The sequence below is a fragment of the Penicillium subrubescens genome (assembly GCF_028828155.1).
Source record: "Penicillium subrubescens strain IBT 31985 chromosome Unknown utg000002l_segment0_segment0, whole genome shotgun sequence".
NCBI classification, from domain to species: Eukaryota; Fungi; Ascomycota; class Eurotiomycetes; order Eurotiales; family Aspergillaceae; genus Penicillium; species Penicillium subrubescens.
In genome coordinates this window covers 4,868,438-4,891,643 of record NW_026643152.1, presented here as the reverse complement: position 1 = coordinate 4,891,643, position 23,206 = coordinate 4,868,438, and the positions used below count along the sequence as shown (strand labels likewise).

General features: G+C 49.8%; 8 protein-coding genes across 8 annotated transcripts; 4 read left to right on the top strand and 4 right to left on the bottom strand.

Moving 5' to 3' along the window:
• The first annotated feature begins 49 nt into the window (after nucleotides 1-49).
• Nucleotides 50-2,119, top strand: pex20. Its single transcript, XM_057149079.1, has 3 exons — nucleotides 50-328; nucleotides 386-1,189; nucleotides 1,299-2,119. The coding sequence occupies exons 1-3, from the start codon at nucleotides 215-217 to the stop codon at nucleotides 1,425-1,427; spliced, it is 1,047 nt and encodes a 348-aa protein (XP_057012733.1). The 5' UTR covers nucleotides 50-214; the 3' UTR covers nucleotides 1,428-2,119.
• Nucleotides 2,120-2,868: 749 nt separating this feature from the next.
• N7473_003138 (uncharacterized protein) lies at nucleotides 2,869-3,603 on the top strand (the record flags this gene model as incomplete). The annotated part of the gene is made up of 2 exons (XM_057149078.1): nucleotides 2,869-3,420; nucleotides 3,511-3,603. 2 exons carry the CDS (start codon nucleotides 2,869-2,871, stop codon nucleotides 3,601-3,603), a joined length of 645 nt encoding a protein of 214 aa, XP_057012732.1.
• A 1,118-nt stretch (nucleotides 3,604-4,721) lies between these two features.
• On the bottom strand, nucleotides 4,722-6,607 carry N7473_003137 (putative RSC complex subunit Sfh1; the record flags this gene model as incomplete). The annotated part of the gene is made up of 4 exons (XM_057149077.1): nucleotides 4,722-4,826; nucleotides 4,888-4,972; nucleotides 5,025-6,197; nucleotides 6,267-6,607. 4 exons carry the CDS (start codon nucleotides 6,605-6,607, stop codon nucleotides 4,722-4,724), a joined length of 1,704 nt encoding a protein of 567 aa, XP_057012731.1.
• Nucleotides 6,608-7,370: 763 nt separating this feature from the next.
• Nucleotides 7,371-11,769, bottom strand: N7473_003136 (dipeptidyl peptidase 3; the record flags this gene model as incomplete). The annotated part of the gene is made up of 9 exons (XM_057149076.1): nucleotides 7,371-7,391; nucleotides 7,450-7,714; nucleotides 7,768-8,117; nucleotides 8,181-8,316; nucleotides 8,388-8,424; nucleotides 8,493-9,056; nucleotides 9,544-10,624; nucleotides 10,691-11,570; nucleotides 11,642-11,769. 9 exons carry the CDS (start codon nucleotides 11,767-11,769, stop codon nucleotides 7,371-7,373), a joined length of 3,462 nt encoding a protein of 1,153 aa, XP_057012730.1.
• A 551-nt stretch (nucleotides 11,770-12,320) lies between these two features.
• On the bottom strand, nucleotides 12,321-15,063 carry N7473_003135 (putative protein kinase Scy1; the record flags this gene model as incomplete). The annotated part of the gene is made up of 2 exons (XM_057149075.1): nucleotides 12,321-13,570; nucleotides 13,623-15,063. 2 exons carry the CDS (start codon nucleotides 15,061-15,063, stop codon nucleotides 12,321-12,323), a joined length of 2,691 nt encoding a protein of 896 aa, XP_057012729.1.
• A 703-nt stretch (nucleotides 15,064-15,766) lies between these two features.
• N7473_003134 (branched-chain amino acid aminotransferase, cytosolic) lies at nucleotides 15,767-17,189 on the top strand (the record flags this gene model as incomplete). The annotated part of the gene is made up of 4 exons (XM_057149074.1): nucleotides 15,767-16,001; nucleotides 16,060-16,357; nucleotides 16,418-17,116; nucleotides 17,177-17,189. The coding sequence occupies 4 exons, from the start codon at nucleotides 15,767-15,769 to the stop codon at nucleotides 17,187-17,189; spliced, it is 1,245 nt and encodes a 414-aa protein (XP_057012728.1).
• Nucleotides 17,190-17,626: 437 nt separating this feature from the next.
• On the top strand, nucleotides 17,627-18,673 carry N7473_003133 (alpha/beta fold hydrolase; the record flags this gene model as incomplete). Its single annotated transcript, XM_057149073.1, has 1 exon — nucleotides 17,627-18,673. The coding sequence occupies one exon, from the start codon at nucleotides 17,627-17,629 to the stop codon at nucleotides 18,671-18,673; it is 1,047 nt and encodes a 348-aa protein (XP_057012727.1).
• Nucleotides 18,674-21,518: 2,845 nt separating this feature from the next.
• N7473_003132 (uncharacterized protein) lies at nucleotides 21,519-22,831 on the bottom strand (the record flags this gene model as incomplete). Its single annotated transcript, XM_057149072.1, has 5 exons — nucleotides 21,519-21,868; nucleotides 21,933-21,997; nucleotides 22,052-22,169; nucleotides 22,246-22,609; nucleotides 22,685-22,831. 5 exons carry the CDS (start codon nucleotides 22,829-22,831, stop codon nucleotides 21,519-21,521), a joined length of 1,044 nt encoding a protein of 347 aa, XP_057012726.1.
• Nucleotides 22,832-23,206: the final 375 nt, after the last annotated feature.

Below are 23,206 nucleotides of genomic sequence, written 5' to 3'. Positions count from 1 at the left end.
AAAGAGGGAAGAACCCCACGGAACTCCGCGGTCTTGGTCGATTAGTCGTCGATGAGTCGCATCTGCCTTCTCCTTCCTTTGTTGACTTCATAGATTCCTTTTTTATTTTTTTCATCGTTGCCTCCCTCGCATCTAATTCATCCCGAAACTCCCCTAATATCTCGTTGATTCATCATTTGCAAAGTTGTATCTCGACGACATTCAACGTGACACCATGGGTGATGCACTATGCGGCCCGTCGAATGCGCTGCAGAACTTCCAGAAGAATGCGGCCGTCGACAGAACCTTGCAGCAAGATCGCTTAATATCCAGACAACCATCGGCTCAGGTATGTGGAAGCTGCCTTTACATAGAAAATTCACACAACTGATCTCATACTTCTCAGGGATTCCGATCGCAAAGCCCGCGGGATGGAATCCTGGATCCCGAATTCGCCGCGTTTGAAGCCACCCACGGAGGCCCGGCAAATCTGCCAGACCTGCAGCATCCAGCTCACTTTGGACCTCCAACACAGCATGGACACCCAGGCATGAATTGGGCGTCGGATTTCCAAAACCTACATATCTCAGGACCCGCGCCACCTCAGTTGCATGGCCCATCTATTGCGCCAGCCCAAGCTGGATGGCAAAATGAATTTATGAGCCAGCAGCAGCATCAACAGCCAGCTGCGACACAACGTGTACAGGTACAGCAATTGGCGAATCATACGTTTCAGCCTGCCTTTGCACCAAGCTACCCGATGTACAATGCACAAATGAATATCCCCCAAGTTCCACAGCCAGCTCCCGCGGTGAATGCTGCACCAGCAGAGCAATTCGACGAGTCTGCTTTCGAGGCTGCGTTTGAGCAAGCTCGAATCGACATGGAGGAATTACCTTGGGAATTACAAGAAACCGAAACCACCTTGGAGACCGAAAGTCTCGCCACCGAGGAACCCGCCCAACTTGAGCCCGTCGTGCAGGAGCATGAAGTAATCAGAATTGGAGCCGATGTCACTTTCCCCCAAGAACAGCAGCAAGACACACTCACACGAGACCAAGATGCGGATGATCTTGTACAGACCGCGGCGAACCTTCTCGACAGTCTTCGCCACGAACAAGACCAGAAGTTCAAACAGAGCAACTTCCTAGCACTGATGCGGCGAATTCGTGATCGGGAGGTACGAGTGGAGGGAGACGAATTGCGCGAAGTCAGTAACAACCCGTAAACGGTCTTGACTGTCAAGCGCGACAGAGATACCGGTATCTTTATGACAATCTGTGTGTGTTCACGTTCATGCTAATTAATATCTTTCACAGACCGCGCAATCCCTCCACCCTGGCGGCCGGTATTACCCAGGCCAGTCCCCTGAACCGATCATTCCACACGACAGTACTAGTAAGGAGTCTACCTTTTCCACCGTGCCAGCAACCCCTCATGCCGTCTGACTGGCCAGACCTTCCACCGGAGAATAACCTCGAGCACTTTTTGACCGCCGAAGAAGAATCGCCTCGCCTGGGGACTAACCCGATTGCCCCGAGTTCGCCGGGAGACAGCAATGCGCTGTATGAAGGGTGGATTCACAGTCATGGGTTGGTGGACCGGCAGCGTCCGACCTTTTGTTTTCGAGGAGAGCACGAGGTTTGCTCATGGTGAGCCCAACTTGGGCAAGTGGGTTTTCATGATCTATTCTTATGTCCCTGGATCTCTTCTCACGTCCCCTGATCTATCTGTATGGCCTCTGGTCCATCACTATGTCCACTGATTTGTTCTCATGTTCCCCGATCTATTCTTATGTCCCCGGATCTGTTCTTATGGGGATCTGTTCTTATGGCCCTGGATCTATTCTTATACCCCCTGATCTGTTCTCCTGCCACCCTGATCTATCATTATGTCGATTGATCTGTTCTTCTGGCCCCTGATCTATTCTTACGGCCATTGATCTATTCTTATGGCTTCTGATTTATCTTTACGGCTTCTGGTTTATCATTATGTCCATTGATATGTTCTTCTGGCCCCTAATCTGTTCTCATGTCCCCTGATCTAACTTTATGGCATCTGGCCTATCATTACCCTCCCCTGATCACACATACTTAGTGATATTGATCTATCTCAAGATCTACATGCAATATGAAACGACAAGATGATATTGATATTAATCTGCCCTCTTTCTTCCTTCCCAGTAGTTCTCTCTCTAAGCGCCTGCCACTCCATGACCGTTAATTTTTAGCTGCCCCACGACTGATGGCGTGATACTGACCATTCCTGGCCTGTTTAGACAAACTCTACACTATCTTGCTGCAAAATTCAGAGGCTTTGCCAGAGAACCATGGATTTGATTGGATTCGCATGAACAGTACTTCGGCCCTTGCAAATGGTTTTGGGGCACGTTATGATCACATGATTCCATTGATGCGGCAATGAACAATCGAAATGAGTCCCATTCATCTCTCCATTGGGACTAGTCCCACCTATTCAATCTATTCAATCTATTCAATCTATTCAATCTATTCATTCCATTGAGGAATTTTCTATTGATACAGAATAGAGTTTCTGGGATGCAGCTGTGGCTTTTGACTCATTTTGTAGGAACTTGATTGTTCTCGGCATACTACATGTTATTCCTGAGCCCTGTTCTCCGTAGTGTTCCTGTACTTATATATGTAGATTGTCCGGTCTCAGAATCAAGAGATTCCTGTTATAGCCTCTTGTGTCTTCACCTTTTTATTCCCTCTTTCCAATAGATTGGTGACTTGCCGGCTACTGTTGCTGAAATATTTCGTCATTCTACATACTTCCTCACTCCCAAACAATCGACTACCCAGTACTACCTTGACCAGCGGATCGATTCTCCTACATTTCAAAGCTACAATCAAGAACAACTTCAAGATGAAGCCTTCAGACAACCACCGCCACCAACTACTCAAATACCTCGAAGACCGGGCAAATCGACCCTCCTCCACAGCCATCGCTCCCCCACCATATACAACCAACCCATTAAACACAACCAATCCACCAAACACAATCCAACGTCCAATGATATACCTCCAAGACAGTATATCCTCTCACATAGAGTACGACTGGGATGAGCCAGCCCCAGCAGCTATCTCAATCACAATTGACTGCTCAATCACCATCTCTGGTGATAAGAACACCGTCTCTGTGTCCTCGCCACGAGCTGGTTCCCTGGTGAACGATGCTACCAATCCAAGTATCGAGGCGACCAGCGCCAAGGCAATCGAGAACGGTCAGGAGCAGATGGGTCAGCTCGCTACCACTCTCATCAACGCCCTCAAGGCGCAGGATTTGACTGAGGAAAGTGGTCGCAAGCGCCCTATCACCGTTCAGTTCAAGCGTGGAATCGCTGTCAAGGGAGTTGATAATAAAGTCTGCCTTTGGGATGCCCGCTCGAAGTCGATGGTGTTGAGACGGAATTACTCGGTATGTACCTGTCTTTGTGTAAACATTATATCCTGCAGACTTGATCATTCCATCTTATGGACATTGATACTGGTGTACGTTGATTTATAGCAGGCAGAAACCCTTGATACGGGCGTTAAGGAGAACACCAAGGCCAAATCTGAGGATGGCAGCCAGCCGCCGGCCGAACGCCGTTGCTCCTAGAGTGGCTTTGAATGATAGTTAGTCTATCATGGTGGCTAGAAATATCATTCATTATTCATATCTTCCTCTGTTCTCGCGTGTGGTGCGATGGAATTGGTTTGACAATTGATTCAATTGTACTGTTGTAATATTCTTGAATGCGGACATGATATTTCTATCTTCAGTCTTCTGTTATATGTTACCCCAAGAGGTTGCTATCTCGTCCGCTATACGGACGCAAACTACACAATCCAATAGTGATCCTGTCGAGAATATAAGGATGTCCCGAGCCTTCATACAGCCAGATATTTTCGAGAGCCTTTTTGAAGCCACCGGTATTCTATCAAGGAGCCTGCTATCATCAGGCCCCGTCGAGATCGGCGGACTCCAGCTAAATGAAGAAAAAATGAGGATGGTCTCTAGCAACCGAAATTTGGCAATATCAGCCCCAGCTCCCAAGAGGGACTCCACTGGAAAAGCCCCCGAGCTGCACCCAAGAGAACCCCTCCACTACATCTTTCCTCAAGTCTAAGCAACTAAGCAAGAAAGAACATTCACCATGAAACCGAATCAGCTTATAGTCATATTCATACATTATCTTAATGAAAAAAAAAAAAAAAATCACCGTCTGCACGCCCACCAATGTATCCCTTCAAGAGAGAAAGAAGAAAAACAACAAGGACATAACCAAACCCTATACCCAAACAAGATCGTCCAGTGGCCTTCGACTGATAGGCGAAGCCAAAGACAAGAACGGGAAATTTGAAAAAGAATACAATGTCCACTGGGACCATGAGCCCAAAGGAGGTCCTTGCTTACTCTTATTCTTTAATGCCAACTGCCGAGCAAGCATCAAAGCGATGGACGCAAGGAAATGAACTGGAGGATACATGGGGCGAATGAAGGGAGCTAGAATGATCAAGTCGGTATGTTTGATACCAGATTCCGGATTTCTAACACGGTTTCTCGATGGAAGATCTGCCTCGCTGAGCGTAGACGAGGATATAAGCCGGATGAGGAAATGGAGGAGGAGGGCTATCATTGGCCGCTGTAGGAATCGGTAGATGACGTGGGGAAGACCAAAGTTGGGACGAAAGTGGTATACTTCGAGATCGTGACACGAGGTAATCACGGGATATCTAGGTGAATCGTCCGACGGGGATGTCGTGGCGGTGGAGGTCCCTTGACCATTCTGGAGTGGTCTTGTCTCGCTCATAGAGGAAACCACAGTTGTGGCAAAGAGTCTGGGAAGAAACGAAATTGGTCAGGATGAGTTGAATAACGTGTCAAGGAGAATTGACTTACACGAGGACCATCCGGTCCATCTCGGACTGCCCAAACGGCTGTACCCCAGACCATGCAATTGCTGCATCGCCAGCTTTGTCGTTCCCTGGCTTGACATTAGTAGGATAATCTTCAAACTTGCGTATTGAAACACGTACCAATCTGTAAGAGTGCCACCTCCGCCACCGTACCCTGCGCCTGATCCTGTTTCCGGAGTGCCTCGGCCGCCAGGAGTGCCTCTACCCAGTGGGCTCAGACTGCGGAAGCGACGCTTCCGCTTATTTCGCTCGCCCCGGCCCAAAGGTGTCTCACTATCAACATCAAAGTAGCCACCGCTGCTCTGCCGAGAAACTTCGGGCGTGATGCCTGTCGTAGAAGAGAATCGAGCAGTCTCTCGTCGTACACGTCGGATTTCGCGCTCGCGATCACCCTCCCGCCTCTCAATCTCCTCCTTAGATAGAGCCTCCACTTGAGGCTGCCACTTATCACCCAAAGTCTCGGGATCGTATCGCCAACCAGCCTCGACACCATTCGCCGCTTGGTTGTCGATCTCATTTCCGAAGCCATTGATGAGGCCTCCGCTTTCACAGACCTCCTTCTTAAGCTTCAAGACAGCCTCGTAGATAGCATGTGAAATCGCGCTCACCCATTCTCCACCGAGATGTAGATCGGCGCAAGTGATTTGGGCAAATTCCTCAGCCATGCCAGGAGGATGGAGCAAAGACCACTCAAATCTGTCTGTGTAGAGCTTATTTTGAAGATTAATGTTTAGGTTTATCAAACACCGGTATGCGTCGTCCGGGTTCAGGAGACTGTCGTTCACCAAGGCCTCTTTTGTGACTGTTACTGTAGCCCCGTTGCCCCGGCTATCAGGTGTATCAAAGTTGGTCGCAGCCGGAGTCATGGATACGTCTCGCGAAGCATCTGTCTGTGGGGCCACGCTCGGCGCAGGAATCGAATGGCTGCTTTGAAATAGTGGATGCAATGCCACACCAGCATATTCTTCCAGTTGTTGGCGAATCTGATTGCTGATTGTCATCGTCGTCGCCTGTGGGTTGGGAAGATCGAGATCACGAACAAAGCCAATTGCAAACTCCTCTGGCGTAGCTAGAGCCTCATGGAGGTTCCACAGGAAGGTATCCTTGATTCGGAATGGAGGTAATGGCTCCGGCCGCCGGTATGCAGGAAGGGCCGGGTTGACAATCTGCTCATTGACGCCACGGGGGAAGGGGAATGGCTCAAGGGGCTGATGCGCGGCAACTTCCACGTCAATTCGAATCGGAACCAGTGTCAAAGGGAGTTGCGCTTGAATCTGTAGTTGGTCCGCACATCTGCACAATGATATTCAACGTTAGCATGAAGACCCACAAATAGCACAACCCAAAGAAGCGGCTACATACGCAGGTCGCAACATCCGCTTGATCATCCATTCGCGAAACACACCCTGCACCTCAACAGGCGCATGCACTTCTTTTCCCAGCTTCTCCGACGGCGCCATCATGCCGCCAGTCGACTCCTCGCGCCGCAGACTCCTTAGCCCAGTTGGTCGGCGAGGCCCATCACTCTCATCAAAATCATCATCATCGTAACCGTCCTCGGCATAATTGATCGCCGTTGTACCGCGCTTTGTCGTCCGCGGCGTCGGCCCTGTCTGCACCGGGTAGACAGGCGTCAACAACGCGTTTCCATACTGGCGCACGCGTGGCGGGTATGATGTGATGTAGCCTCTGAGAGGGGACATGTTGGCGATTGATTTCGACTAACACATGCCCCTTCGCGGGAATTGAGGGCGCAAAGAGGGTTCTGTTGTTTGACGAGCGATTGAAGGGCTGATCAGACTCGGGGAAGTCAGGAATGAGTTGAAGCAGGATGTAGGAGCAGAGGAAAATGTTGGAAAGTAAGATGAAAAGCTCAACGAGTCCCTAGAAGATGTGAAGTCTGCCCTAAGATGGCATTGAACAATAATTCACCTCACTTGGGATTCTTTTGCGCCCGTCGCGTTTTCCCCAATCGAGCGAGACGGGTCCATTCCAAGGTCACGTGACTCATATATGACTGCCTGAGGCAGGAAACCAGAACCTGTGATAGACGATTAGTCGTCCCCAGAATACGGAGATACGGAGTCCTGAATATGTAGTAATTGTCATGGGAACGCATCATGGATACGCATAAAAAGGATGACGGTTATTATTCAATTTTTCTGTTTCGTATGATTGGTCCAAGTTTTGCAGCAGCATAAGTGCGGTGGAGAGCAGTGTACAATATAGGCTATAACTACTGGAACATCAAGACCAAGTGGCAAAGAACACCAGCCCCGCTGCTGCTAAATACAAGACTAAAGATGTACTGGAATGATAATCACTGTCGTATTTGAAGATTGTGAGAAAATGAGGGGGTGACAAAAACGTGTTGGCGACGAGCCAGTGGATCTGGGTATAGGTACAGATGCAGCAGAGAACAAGAAATAAAGGAGGAAACGAAAATAATTGCAAATGGCGATGAGATCATCGCAGGCCAATGACACTCTATTAAAAAGAGGTTAGCTATTTGAGCATCCATCTGAAATTCAAAGAAAAAACTTACCATTTCGAGCGTCCACACCCTGCGAATCCAGACCTTGACCTGACCATCTACACCCTCAACATTGTCAAGGTCCACACCCTCCCACCAGCAGCGGCGAGCGGGCTTTCGCCAGAACAGCAGGAGTTTTTGGGCCATGCCGACAGCATTGTTGTTAGAAAGATCACCACGGATGTCGGTACGAAGCTTGGCCAAAGCCAGACTGCAGATCACCGCCTTGTTAGGCTCTGGGGCGCGGTGGCCCCAGTGATCCTCGCGATCAAAACCACTGGTTAAATTAGTAAGAATTCATGTACTGGCGCGAGAAAAAGTAGAACATACCCTGCTGTCAGCATCTCAATGAGGTGCTGTTCAGTTGAACCAACCTCCTCACTCTTGCGCAGGCCGGAGAAAATGCCATCCTGCTGTAGCAGAGCTCGGCCAGCAGCACGCTTGACCTCGAGCATTTCTTCATGGCCGATTTCCGGACGAGGGGGGATGACGTAGAAGTCGAGATCTTCACGGAGAACGATAATCCCAGCGCGATCCTGGAGCATGTCCCGTGCGGGATTTTGCATGACATCGGGAACGTCTAGGTCAGGGGATGTCGACGCAGAGGGCAGTGACGAGGGAATTGATTGCGCAACCGATCGGAAGAAGTCTAGCATGAATTGGAGAGATGCTGGGTCATACTGCAAGCTGTTAGATGTGTTCAAAGATACCCCACCCGCTCATACTCATGCGCGTGCACTTACATCAACTGGGTAGATATCACCCTCGTGGAAACCGCCCATGTGACCGTCTGGAAGAAGGCCATTCGGGAACAGAGACAGCAAGACGAACTCTGGTAGCGTCAACAGCTCATCTCGTGACAGTGTGAACCGGGTACCCCTATACATGTCATCAGCATCGCGTCCAATGCGGAGATACTATACGAATAGGAGGGAGCACTAGTCGCGTACCGAAGGTCTAGAGTGATGTGTTCATCACCACCAATATCTGTATGCGAAGAGACAAGTTAGTCTGGTTGCTTGTTGCGCAACTCCGCACGTCAGAGTAGCACCTACCTCCGAGAGTATTGATGGGCGGTCCACCAGTCTGCTGGACCTGGGTGATGATGCTAGAAGCTCCTCCTGCCGCAGCCATGGTGTATGCAAACGACTCGAGTGGACTGTAGCCTTCAGTGTACGGCGGCGGTGGTTCCCCGTCGTCGGTACTCTTGCCAAGCCCGTCCCCCTTAGGATCGGAGAAGGATGCTTTGGTGTCTGCGACAACGGCCGACGAAGGGGCCGAATCGAGAGGCTCCTCGACAGGTGGTGGCGGCGCAAAAGCTGGAAGAGAAGCGGGACCGGGGGACTCGGTGAGTTTAGGGCGACTGGACTCGGTCGAAGCGAAGAGGGCGGAGAAAGGTGGAGGGCTGACAGATGCGGAGCTCGAGGCAGATGCTTGGGAGGGCGAGTGCGGTGGGGGAGCAGTGTAGTTGTCGTCCTCCACGAGGGAGTCCGTTGGGATAGGCGGGTGCGCCGTGGTTGATGAGTGCTGCGAGTGTGTTTTGTCCGACACGATGTGGCCGTTCAGATCAGACCCAATCGCGACAAGGCGGCTGGTCTGATGGCTTCCGGACTTGCGTCCTGAGGGTCCGCTTTGTTGTCGATCAGGAGACTCACGATCACCGGGATAGAAGCCCGCGCGCGTTTGCAGATGTATATTAGGAGCCAGTTGAGCAAGGTGGTCAATGATGACGCTTTGTACACTGCAGTGATGCTTTGGTGGCGAGCTGGTAAACGGAGGAGTTGACTAGCTGAGAAGAGGAGGTGAAGACGGGATGGGCGCTTAATTAGACTACTTGATCACGTCGGCGGTAAGTCCAGCAGACCAACGGACCGCACCTTGGTCTAGTCTTCTATGGACCGCAAGTGCACAATTAGTATTTCTGTCTTTTGATAAATAAAGAGACACTGTATTTCATTTTACAAAACAATAAGCTAGAACTGAGTCGCTGATGGGTATTTAATATGTTTGAGGTGATATGCTAACTATGTTTTGAGTATTATGCGACTCTTTGTCCTCGGTGCTTAATGCTTTACACTTTGCGATCCACGAAACTCTGGATCATACCCTCCAAAGTCGGCTCATATTCCTTGAGAGTCACCTTGTCTCCATTCAAAATAGTGTTGGCCTGGACAAACACCTTGCGAGGAACCTTGTTCTTGAGAACAACCTCGCGCACCTGCGATCCCCACCAGCTGTCAACTGAGGTGATCTCGTCATACATGCCCTTACCAGCCTCGACATCGGCAGTGCTCTTATAAACGTGCAGCTTCTGCAGGTATTTCTCAACAGCAGGCCGACCGTGGCTCAGAATCTTGGACCGATCTAGGAGGATCTCCAGATCCGATAGATCTTCCTTGGTGTAAGACAACTTGACAAAGTCGTCACCAGCACCAAGGAATGTGCGCAGAATACTGTATCGGGCCTGCATGTGAGCCTGTCCCCACTTCTGGGTCTTGGGATCCCAGAACTCCAGAGCAATGAGACCGGCACGAGCCATCTGGAGATAGGCAGCATAGAGAACGTCACCGGCCTCATTGGTCATGTCCTCTTTGCCATCGCCAAAGCCGAAGATCTTGAGAATCTCAAAGTCACAGCCCAAAGCCATAGCAACACACTCGGCACGGCACTCCTCATATGAAGAGGCGATAGCACCGAAGACCGAGCTCCAAGTTTGACCAGGCTTGTACCAGGTAGACACGGGCTTGCCAGTCACAGGGCTAATAGGAGGGTTGGAGATATCGAAGTTGTATTCTCCCGGGGCAGTTTCCTGCAGAAGCTTACCAGTACCGTGGCCCAGCAGCTCATGGATACCGACCTGAACTTCAAAGGCGGGGTCACGGCAGCGGCGGAAGACCTCCTGGTCCTTCTCAGCGATGAAAGGAATGGGCTCATTGGGGGCCTTTGCGCTCAGAACATTGCCAAGGGAGACGTTCTTGAAGCCCAGGTTCTGGCGGATATCGTCGTAGTTGGGAAGGTTAATGCCGGCGGGAAGACCAGAGCAAGCAAAGCTGAGGACTTCTAGGGAGGTGAAGTCAGGGCTGAGGAACTTGTCCTTCTCGAAGTCGGTTCCCCAGGGAAGCTTGGGGATCATGCTCTCGGCACTGTCCACTAGAGCGCCAAACGCCCGAGTTCGCTCCAAGTTCACCTATAAACGAGAAAAATTAGCCACCGAGCGTAATCGATATAACGGCCAAGGATTTGACAATCTTACCAGAGCGACAAAGCCCTCCCACTCTCCACGCACACCGTGGGGATCACGGTAGGTCTCGACGAAACCCAAGTTCGTCTCCAAGGCAGGCTTCTGGTCCTTGACCCACACACGCTGGCTCTCCTTGAAGGCCTCAATAGATCCAGCACCAAATGAAAGTGCATATGCGTCCAACATCTTCTTCTGGTTATCATTAGCCGCGTTACGCTCAGCCAGCTTAATGTTGTGCGCAATCTTAGCCATCTCCTCCAGGTAATCTCCAAAGACCAGACGCAGGGTCTTGCCCTTGAGAGCTCCTTCAAGCTCAAAAGTTTTAGTCTCGCCAAGATCGCGGTCTCTCACTGGAGGGTTAGAGACTCCAGACGCAATCAAGAGTTCGAAATCTCCCGAGGCCGTCTTGCGAATTCGGGTATTCTCCAAAGCCAGACCCTTCTTCTCCATCAAGTCACCGACAGCCGTGATTTCATCCTTGGTAATCGTGGGCGAATCCGGATAGTAGGTAGTCATATGACCACTGGTAGGGTAACCCAGGTGCATCATCGATTGCTCGCTGGTCTCGTAGATACCACCACCGGTGCTATTTGCCTTCTGGAACGCCGCCTTGGTCTCTGGCGTGCTCGATGCCAGAGCCTCGAGGGCAGCGGCGGGGATCCGAGGGATGAACTTGGAGTCACCAAAGCCCTTGTAGTTACCGCAGTTACCTAGGAATTGCGCAGCGTATTCGAGGAAGAAGCGAAGGTGTTCATCGCTGACCTGAGTCTTTTGGGCCAGGCTATTCCAGTCGCCATTGCAGGCTCTGTGAAGGGTGAGAATAAGATCGTAAATGGGTTCCGACTCGGGGGAGACCTGGCGCAAGGTCACACGAGTGCCTTCGAATGCGGCCCTATACACATCACACCCTTCCAGTCAGTTCAATGTTGCGGGCAAATCAGCCACGCGCGGGGAACACTCTACCTGCTCATGTAGTGGGCATATCTTCGAAGGCTCTCATCTTTGAGAGTGTCAAAGTGCGACTTGATTTCCAGACGGACCACGCTGGGCGGGGAGTCGGCCAGATAGTGTTGTTTGACGTTTTCATCCATGATGGGTGTTCGAAGGGAGTGGGAGATGGAGAATGGAGAGCGAAGCGCGGGCAATCGGGGTGCAAGACGATGATTGAGGGGTAGCGGAGGTAATACGGAGCTCCGGGTAAGCAAACGCGGCGCAATGCCACGCAATGAGTGCATGGAGGGTTTGAGGGGTCAAGGTAACTAGCTAACTAATAGCTATGAGCCTATGACTATGACATCGACATCGAGAACGGGCCTGGGTTTGCCAATCATTAAAGGCTCCGCCCGCCAGCCGACGCTACGCGGCCAGGCCATTGCTCCACTAGCTCCATATCGCTTGGCTTGGGCAGCCGCTACAAGTTGCAAGCGGGTTGGTTCGGTCGCACACAATTGAGTTACACTAAGGATTACCGTCAAAGTGTTTACAAGGAGTGAGTTGTCTTGGAACAGAAAATGCTATGCTGCTTCATTTCGAGATGTTTCTATATACTCGTCTTCGCAAGCAAATTGCACAAAGTGGGGGTATAATCAAGAAGTAGCCACATCGGGTATTCGTCAAAAAACAAGCACGAGACCACCCTTCTTTACAACAAACTCTCATACTTAGCTAATCCTTGTTTTTGAGGCACCTGGGGCTGGGGCTGGGATTGGGGTTGGGGTTGGCTTGCGAATGGCGCGGGTGTCGTGTTCATGTTCAGCGATGGTGATCTCATGGCATTGGTCGCACCCATACCACTTGGTGGAGGCGGGATAGAGAAAGCGGAATAGTTGGAAGCCTGCTGCGACAATGATGTTGGTCTTGACAGGGAACCATTGGCAGCTAAGCCAGACAGCGATGCCATAGATGGGCTCAGTCTGTTTGCTCCCTGGGGCTGAGCACCCCAGGTCGGAGAAGATGGCTGCATAGTTGGGAATGATGGAACTGCAGGAGACGTTTGTCGTGCAGGCTCCAGAGATGGGAAGGAGCCGAGTTTTTGATCTGGTGTAATAGATCGGAAACCGAGTTGGCCAGATGACAATTGACTGGATCCAGTGGCATTGTTCATAGACCATGAAAGAGCGGGTGTCGGCCCTTGTGGTGCAACGGGCTCGGCATCCATGCCACCCCAAAGATCAACATCTTTGCCATTAGCGGACGCAGCATTCTTTCCAAGCACAAGACGCTCAAAGTTGTTTCTGGCACCGTCCGTATCAGGCGAAGTTGGATCGATGGCTGATGGCGTGAAGCTGTTGGCGGCAGTTTGAAATCCGCCCGAGTCTCCACCGGAGGAAAGCTCTTGTAGCTTCCGTGTCTGCTCCTTTTCGATTTTGGCAGAGAGAGATTTGATCAGAGTCATAAACTCATTGAATTGCTGGAGGTTCAACAAGGGGCCGAGACTGAAGCCCCAAAGAACAGGCAAGACTTCGAGGGCGAGGAAGTCTGTGTCTGCAACCTTTCCAACTTGTCGGAAAACCTTCATGGCTGCCATCATGACTGAAGGCTCCTTTGTTTTGATGGCCTTGAGAGACGGCACAACCTTCTCTTGAATAGTATACTTGTCTAGAATGGATGACTTGGTGGGTTGTTTGGGTTGAACAGTACCGTTGAGGTCATCGTCCAGTCCACCGGACTCGTTTGGAGAGCCACCACAGAGGATACTGAAAGCCTCCAGCCCACGAACTTTGATAGCAAGGCTGCTAGTGCGACTAAACGTAGCAGCAATAGGCGGGAATACTTCGTTTTTTACAGTGCTAAAGTCAAGCACCGGAAGCATGATCGGAAGGCATTTAAGAGATGCATCAACCAAGGAATGAGTGGGTGAGTCCATGCCCAGGCGAATCAAAGGGAGTATGTCTAGGGAATACAAATTAGCAATGTTTAGACGAATTCCTTCTCGATATCTTACCATCTTTAAACTCTACGCCTGAACAGTTGTCGGCAATGAGCTTCATATTATCCAATACGACCATGAGACCTGCATCTTTCTTAGAATCCCGTTCTTGAGATCCTTGTTTGCCCGGTCCCATTCCAAATACCTCTTTGAGGCGGGGGATAATCTTCTCGGGCAAGGCACGACGCCCATTTGGAATACGTTGCAGAATTCCAAAGACGTTCTGTAGAATAAGTGGGAGAAGTTCACGGTCTTTCATTTCGTCCAGCAGGGCCCCCAAGAGCTTTTTTTCCAACACCGATGCCGGAAAGTCTGGAAGAACACGCTGGAGCCCGCGAAGGAATTGAGATTTCTCATTCGCATTCTTAGTCGGTAAAGACTCCAGAAATCGAATGGTGGACACCAAAACATTATCAAAGTACTGAGACTGCTGGAACTCCCGAGCATTCATGCGCTGCGCGGGTCGTCGGGTAATTAAACGGGGCAAGACATGAGACAAAACATCACGAGGGATGGTTTGAGAGCAGAGGTAGTTGTTGCTCTGAGAGGGAGTGGTCGATGGAGAGCTCAATAGCTTCTTGTATGTCGTCAAGTTGGCATGGGTTTGAAGAGGAGAGACATGCGGGGAATTATAGAGAGCAATGATTATCAGACCCAGGGAAAAGAGATCCGCAGCAGATGACACGTTGGAGTCCAAAGCAAAGTCCGGGGAGGTGTAATCCATGTTCAGTTGTACGGAAGCGGGCAGTCTGGGGTCCTGATAAAGGACCTCGGAGACAGCCAACGGAGGGAGCGTTGACTTGGTCTCCGAGGAATCAGGAGGACCAGCAAAACCGAGGCCGGAGATCTTCCAATCGGACTTGGAGTTGATATAGATGGCGTCGGGATTCAAATTACCATGCACTAAGCCCGCAGATTCATGGAGGAATTCCAAACCCTTTGCAACCTGTAGCAATCCTTTTTGAATTTCCAACTCGTCGATTTCCAGGTCCCGCCGTCTTCTGGTACCATCGGCCTCTTGGACCATGTAGCGACTGGGTCGCGAACCCGAACCCGACGCGCCCTCTTGCTCATTTTTATCCAGAAGTAGTCCTGATAAAGAAGCGGTCAAATGCTCTGTTGCGAACATCAGACCACCATTGCGCGTCTCTTCCACCGGTTCCAGCACCTGTAAAATGGACGGGTGTCTTAGACGGGCCAGGTTGCCGGCTTCCCGTTTTAATCGCTCAATCACATCGTCCTGTAGCTTCTTCGAAGACGACCCGGAGCGCCCAAATCCGCCGGACCGCGGCTCCAGAACCTTGCGATCGAAGATGAACACGGATGCCTCGGTGCCCGTGGACTTTTTCTTTGCATCATGGATTTTCCAGGGGCCCGAGTAGACGGTGGGATGTGGAGAGATCTGGTAATTCGCGGAGATGTTGGAGCTGAACGATTTCAGCGCGTTGGAGAACATATTTGGCGTAAATGGGCCAAAGGAGTGGCAGTCATCTAAGACTGAGCTGCGTCGGGCAACGTTGAAGCGATTCACAATGCGATGATTGGTCGAGTCGCGGCGCAAGGCATGACTCGGTCTATGCCTATGTATGATGTAGTCCAAGAGAGAATGATCCTATCTGGCGTCAATTGAAGCTCTGCAGCTTGCAGCAAGCAGTTCAATGGGCGACCGCGGGACAATGGCGCCTCTGATTACCTCGAAGCTCCAACGGGGCTGCGATAACAATGTTCCTATCGCGGCGGGGTCACGTGTTGTCATCGCCAGCTGTTCAAGTGCCTAAAGAACTTCAACTGCCTAAAACGCGACCGATGAGCAGTGACTAACCAATTCCGGTCAGGTGATCCGGCGGTTTGCGTCGGCGGATTTGATTGCGGACTGAAAGTTCAGGCCACTCATGGGTCCGAAATCGGCGGGGCCGACCAATTGAAGGCTTCTGATTGGTGCAGTCGGATGCACGGCGCATCTGAGTCATCACTTATCAGCCTCAGCCACCTTCAAAGGCCGGGCGGTGAAGCGGAAACTCGCTGTAGGGCGTACCGGGGAGTTGTGCCTGTCCTCCGCAAAAAGTGCCGTGCGGAGTAGTCATCGCGCATTTAAAATCCGTCAGTGTCGCTCTTATCATCCCCCTCAAATCACCTGAGCCGACACTCTACATCCAGCAATGAAGTCTCTTCAGCAATTGACTCGCCGGAAGGCGTTGACTGGCCTTGCGACCCCTCGCCTGGCCTCACAGACCCTCGCATCCCAGAGGTTATGGCAAAGAAACTTCGGCGTGACAGCTTCGGCCGCGTCTCAGCTTGCTGCCCTGGATGCCTCCAAGCTGTCCATCACCAAGACCACAACTCCTAAGGAGCTGACTCCTCCCAAGGACCTGGTCTTTGGCAAGACCTTCACCGGTAGGGCTCTATCCTTCAATGCCATCCACGCCCGATCGCTAATTGAGTCGCAATTCAGATCATATGCTCACCGTCGAGTGGACCGCTGCTGATGGCTGGCACTCTCCTCAGATCGTCCCCTACCAGAACCTCAGCCTGGACCCCTCCACATGCGTCTTCCACTACGCTTTCGAATGTTTCGAGGGAATGAAGGCATACAAGGATAAGAATGGAGGAATCCGGTTGTTCCGTCCCAACAAGAACATGGAACGCCTGAACAAGTCTTCTGCGCGCATTGCTCTCCCGACTTTCGATGGCGAGGCCCTGACCAAGCTGATCGGAGAGTTTGTGAAGTTAGACGATCGTTTCATTCCAGAGTGAGCAATGTCTTGGGCTTTCTGATTTAGGACCATTCAAGGCTAATTGTGATATGACAGTGCTCGTGGCTACTCTTTGTACCTGCGCCCTACTATGATCGGTACTCAGAAGACTCTGGGCGTTGGTCCACCAGGATCTGCCCTTCTGTTCGTCATTGCTAGCCCCGTGGGCCCTTACTACCCCACTGGTTTCAAGGCCATCTCCCTCGAGGCCACTGATTACGCCGTTCGTGCCTGGCCCGGTGGTGTTGGTGACAAGAAGCTCGGCGCCAACTATGCTCCTTGCATCCTGCCTCAGCTCGAGGCTGCCTCTCGTGGCTTCCAGCAGAACCTGTGGCTCTTCGGCGAGGAGGAGTATGTTACCGAGGTCGGCACCATGAACCTCTTCATTGCCATCAAGAACAAGGAGACTGGCAAGAACGAGCTGATCACTGCTCCTCTTGACGGTACCATTCTGGAGGGTGTTACCCGTGACTCTGTCCTCGCCCTTGCTCGGGAGCGTCTCGCACCTAAGGGTTGGGAGATCTCCGAGCGCAAGATCCGCATGGCTGATGTCGCCCAGGCCGCTGAGGAGGGTCGTCTGATTGAGGTCTTCGGTGCTGGCACCGCAGCCATCGTCAGCCCTGTGCGCAGCATCAGCTACCGCGGTAAGCTCGTGGACTGCGGTCTGAAGAAGGATGAGGAGGCTGGTGAGATTGCTCTCCAGATGAAGAACTGGATTGAGGGTATCCAGTATGGTGATGAGCCGCACGCTTGGAGGTAAGTTCAGTTTCGGGAAAGAGATGATATTGCGGTTGTGGATGCTAATGAGTTTAATAGTTATGAGATCTAAGTATAGATGAGGGTACATTCATAAAGACGAAGACTGGGCGTCCATATTGGGATATATTTTTGATACCACTCCTACAGCCCTGCCCGGATTCGATGCATTTATATCGCATTCCTTATTTCTCGAGCTTTGATGTTATAATGTTATCCAAAAGCTTTGAGCTCTAAGACATATTTTTGTTGATTGGACATTTTTGTTGAGGTCTGCCCGTTCTACAGCTGGAGGTCTGCATCAACCTTATAGTGGCGACCGTTATTGCCTTCCTATTCCGGGAAACATTGAAATACAGTATACTATCGATGCTTTAGCTACCATTTTCGCTTTCGATTGTAGTTTTCTGGGTGCCTAAAGAACCAGCCACATTTATTTGGAAACCGCTTCAACACGAGCTTCCATCTAGGCAGCAGCCACATTCCGCTCCCCGGAGATAAATACGCATCATGATCAATTCGAACCTCTACAATTTTCATTTTGATGCAGATGTAATGGCAGCAAACGATCTTTATGACAGGACTTCCGGAGAGGAAGAGCATATTCTTCCTCTGCCAAACTACAGACAACTAGCCTATGCCCACAACGGACCTCCCACATCTCGGACAGTGATTATATTCTTCCCTGGCCTCTTTGGCATCGGACGCGCACCGCGAGTCCCTGAAACATGCCGCGAGCTCCAAGCACATTTCATCGCGCCGACCCTCCCAGGAATGGGAAATACCAGCACCCGCGACAAATCAGTGCCCTACCAAGTCTCACTCGCCAAAGACATAACTGCGCTCCTCTCCTACCTCTACCCGACAAATGAGTTTGATACTCTCTATCTATCCGGCGGATCTTACGGCACTGTCCCCGCACAGATGCTATATGGAGCTTCCTATGAGCTATTCCCCGCCGGACGCAAGATCGCAGGCTGCCTGTTGATTGCTGGCTTCTCTCCGCTGAAATACCACAAAGGTTATGCGAAAACACTCAGTTGGCAGAATTGGTTTTCGTTTGGTCCGCCCACGCAACTCCTCCCTTTCCATCTTTTACAGTGGTTATTTCGGGGTATTATTGGGTCGCGCATGGGTACTCAAGATGGCGCTGAAGCGTTTCTACGTCAACAGATCTTCAGTAAGATGGACGACGGTGAAAGATCTAAATTCAAGCAGTGGCTCGACATAAACGACTTGAGCGAGGATACGTTCATCACACAAATGGCTCGTGATACTCTCAAATCCAACAAAAACTGGGATGGATTCATGGAGGTAGCGGATGTGTTGCATTCAGATTGGGGATTTGAGCCCGAAAAGCTTGATGATGAGCATGTGTCGAAACCTGTACTCGTTGTCGGCTCAAGCGCTGACGATCTCGGTGGAACGAGTAACGACTGGCTTGTGCAGAATTATAGGTCTGTGAGGCTGAAATTATTGCCTGGGGGTCATATTTCGGCTCTGTTCTATATGGATGAACTGTGGAAAGAATTGTTTGATACTGTACTGAGGACATGAACTTTCTTTCCAATTGTCGGGAGACTTGGAATAAGCCTTTGAATACGGAAGTAGCCATGCGTATCATGTACAGTGGGATTGCACGAGTTTGAAACCATGGCCAATATTCAGAATTATTTTGTCAGTCACAAATTGGATAGGCTCAAAGATGATACCCAAGCGATCAAGAAAGCCGATTGAAATGACCTTTAGAAAGATCTTTCAAAAAACCAAGAAGTGCAAGCATGTCTATTAGGTGGTTTCTCTGGTCTCTAGACTCAAACTTTTGAACTATCACTGTAACTAGGGTCTGAAAGAGTGTCTCTATGTCTGCCGATATGGAAGGCGATGCCAATACCGGCCGGTACCGTAGATATCTGGAAAGACGGTCTTGCCTACACGCTTCGGCTTGTTATAATTTAGGGCATCCTCAGCCTTCGCAAGATTACAAGGCATCCGTATTTGTTATCTCCTCGGTGTGGGTATGCTAAATTCATCAATTCTTGCGTCATACCTACTCTTCATCTTTTGTATACTTCCTTAGCGTGGGCGACATCCACGGATCCCTTAGTCCTTTGAGCTGAGTGAACACGGGGGTGTCCGTTATGAACAGCTAAATCGCAGATGAGCTGCTCCTAACGTCATAGACTAGAAAATGAATTTCTAATAGATCTGAAATTTCAAACCCACCACCTGTGCTCACGCCTCGCCAACAGATTTTCCAATCCAGACTACAAATCAAGACTTCCCCCAAATGCCACGCTGTCGAATGTTCTTCGGTGGCCTGGCTCGTCATTACAACCGTGCCTTCGATGACCATGAGGAAAAGTATAGCCTTATCCAACACGAAGAGTTGGTTTCAAGCCAAAAAGCCAGTAAGAAACGAAATGGCGCACATCCTAAGGCAAAGATAAAGAGATCCGTTCGGAGAAGACGGCGCATAGCCCGGAATATGTGCAGCACCCTACCCGTCATCGGCCCTCTGCTTCTTCGAATTACCGGAAATGAGCGCATCACAATTCTTTCGCTAGAGGATAGCCTTTTGGCCCGTATCAATCAGTATCTTCCACTGGTCGGTCAAGTTTGTTTAGCTCTCACCTGCAAGAGCATCTTTTCCCGATATCAACCATCCGCCAAACACCGTTCGTCTCTTCCTCCAAAATCAACGAAACTACACCTTCCTCTCTCGTACGTGCGCAGCAACCATAAGACACGAGTTAAACTACTCACTCGACTGGATAATTCCCGGTGGGCGTAGTGTGCGGAATGTCTATTGCTCAAACCACGGAAGAAGTTCATGAAAGACGCACTTCGGACATCTGCCCTGGAGAGGCGTTGCACGGAATACGACGGAGTAGTAGAAATTTGTCCATGTTCTCCTCTGACTCTTCGAGATCGGAGAAATCTTATCAATTTTCTGCAGTCTGATGACAGAGATCTTGATGGCCGATATGGCTGTTATAGGCTTTTGCTTGATGGGGAGCCATTCCTTGAAGATCGCTGTCCATTTTACTCGAAAGATGGCCGTGAAGTCCGATTAGGGACGGAAATTTATGTCAGTTTTTCGGGCAGCTTGATGGTAGATGCATGGTATTCTTTGCGATTGTCCTCGGTCGATTCTACCCTCACGGCCGGTCCTGTCTTCGCATGCCCACACGTGGACCTGATTCCTCTGGACCACAAGACTGACAACTTCACAAGATGCAAGAAGTATATCACTCATATTTGGAGAGAACCTGAATCGGTGGATGACTCTGATTTAGTGGCATTTCGCGTGAATCAGGCTCTTGAGTGGGGATATAAGCGGGCGGATATTTCTGGCATTCCCGGTGTCATGACTATGAAAATAGGGTTGGGAAAAAGTCAAAGAAATTGGTATGGGCTTACTTGCTTCCACTTATAAGTGAAATCCTCGACTAACATTGCTTTTGGTTTAGTTCCAGTCATCTGGATGGAGGGACGAGTCACCACTTCTTTGGGCTTTTGCAACAGTGGCTTCCCAGGGCTAATTTGCCCAGTTCCAACGCTGATTGCCGCAATATAGGATGTTCGCACTTCCAGCTGGAAGAATACCTGCCATTCTTTAGTTCAGAAGGAACGATTCATCTCTGAACCTGCTGCCTTTCGAGGGAACTTCAGAGATATGTAGTATGCAGTACGATCTGTCAATTTTGCTTTCTCTTTGCGAGGGCTTTTCATGGTCTATAGAAAGCTTAAAAGTCTGGATCTACAGACCAGAGACAGTCCAACGGGATATAATTTAGCCTCTTTTCTTTGCTGATGAAATTATAGTATTCTTTCCAGTCCTCTTTCGAGTTGTCTTTCGAGTTGTCTTTCGAGTTGTCTTTCGAGTTGTCTTTCGAGTTGTCTTTCGAGTTGTCTTTCGAGTTGTCTTTCGAGTTGTCTTTCGAGTTGTCTTTCGAGTTGTCTTTCGAGTTGTCTTTCGAGTTGTCTTTCGAGTTGTCTTTCGAGTTGTCTTTCGAGTTGTCTTTCGAGTTGTCTTTCGAGTTGTCTTTCGAGTTGTCTTTCGAGTTGTCTTTCCTGATGGCTTTGATATCATTTCTTGGTTATATTTAACCTGTGGCTGGCGGAATTATTTTAAAGATTTGTCGGGGCTTCAAATTTATGGTATTCCACGAAGAGTCGTCCATCAAGAGTTAATTGTGTCCTCGCGAGGTGTGCATTTTTATTATTCTACAGCTCCAGCCCGTCTGCTCTGAGTTTCGACATGAGAGAACTAAAATAACTAAACTTTTCATAGGTGATCTGCTTTCTGTGACAGAAATTCCCTTCTCGTTTGAAGCACAGTACCTGACTGATAGAACAATACCCCAAGAACCCGCAAGATAAACATGAACATACCGTATCAATAATTCGTTTCCACCCGTACCTCTTCCCTAATACGAATCCCTCTCCCATTCTTGCCATGTTGCCCAACAAGTATCTCCTCGTCACTGTGGTTATTGCGAGAGATATACAACTCGGTAGTCCCCTCCTCTTTAGCCCTGAATGCGGTGTTATTCTTGGCCATATTTTGCATCTGAATGTGTGATGTCTGATCAGAGTTATTGTGCTTGATGTATCCGCCCTCTGAGTCCTCAAGGTTTGATCCATGGACGATGACACGATAGAGGGGGCGGACGGTGGGGATGCCAACACAGATTAGGGTGACGGCGAGCTCGACTGCTGACCAAATGATCAAGTCGACGGTGTCCTCTGAGTTCACCGGAGAAGGTCAGTGGGTTTTATGTAACATCATGTAAATGGAGTGGTGGTTTACCCGTATAGTTTGAGCTGGACAGTCCGCCTAGGTCGATGGTTCGAATGATTCCACAGGCGCAGGCTCTATAGAATGGGATCAGTTTCATGGCGACGGAAATCATGGAATCAAATACGTACATAAACCCCAGACTTAAACTGATTGCAATCGACATCTTCTCCTTGAACTTCATGTTCAGCTTCCAGATGAAGATCCATGGAAGCAGTGCAAAGTAAAAGTCCACGGCGGCACACCACGCTGGTGAAATGAGGTTAGATCAACTCGACTCAACAGAGTAGATATTATCCTGCGAGACTGGAAGAGGGGACCATACATCCAAGCAAAATAGAAAAAGGCGTCACGGTAACAACAAGGCGTCCTTGAACCCGAGGATCATAGATAGACTCGGAAGGAAGTTTCTGGATCCAAAACAGAATTGCAGTCAATACCGACACAACGGCAAGACTGACCATGGAAATCCAAATGGAAATCCGATGCCACTGCTTGACCACAATGCGAAGCAGAAATATTCCCAGAGAAAGCTTTGCAATAGCCATGCCCAGCACAGCAAAAGTCTGTCCAACCATCTCGAAGTAAACGGCCTTGACAGCCAGATCCATCTCGAGGGAGGTTATGGGTTGACCAAATCCATATATGCCTGATATTGTCATGAAGATGGTGTACAGCAGTAAAAACACCTATTGGCATGGATGTGAGCCTTCTTTGCAGGTAATATATGACCCTTCGAGAAGAATTTGTCAATATCAACTTACCCATGCTAGATTGAACACATGGTCATCCAAGCCAAGTGCCTTGACGATGTAGACTCGCGTATAGAGTCGAAGTGGAACGAGAATGAGTGACATGAAGGTCATTACCCACATCACCGCAACAGCACGAACACCTTTGCCAGCCAACATTTTCAAGAATGATATGGAGTGTTTTAGGCAAGATTTTACACAAAGGTGCTTAGAATCGCCAGTTACCAGCAATTCATGAGATCAAAAAAGGGCCTGACCAGGCTACAAATACATAACGAAGATGTCAAAAGAACCTCTCAAAAGCAGCAATGATGTATCCCCAATAAAAACCGTTGTGAGCTATCGCAGGTCGTATTCCGACTCTTCACAACAAGCGCAAGCGAGCACGATGATGAAACCGGGGGAAGAGGGATGGACTCATGAATGGGGATGGAACAAAAATAACAATAATAATATCCAAGTTTTCACACGTCAGTCATTTCCAATTCCAGCACTATTCTGCATTGACCAACACTCAAGCCCAATAAAGCCATT

Excerpts from the sequence above, each read along its gene's own strand:
- pex20 (XM_057149079.1), top strand. The coding sequence starts at position 215 with ATGGGTGATGCACTATGCGGCCCGTCGAATGCGCTGCAGAACTTCCAG. Across the intron at positions 329-385 it reads CCAGACAACCATCGGCTCAG|GGATTCCGATCGCAAAGCCC; the intron begins GTATGTGGAAGC and ends CATACTTCTCAG. Across the intron at positions 1,190-1,298 it reads AGGGAGACGAATTGCGCGAA|ACCGCGCAATCCCTCCACCC; the intron begins GTCAGTAACAAC and ends TATCTTTCACAG.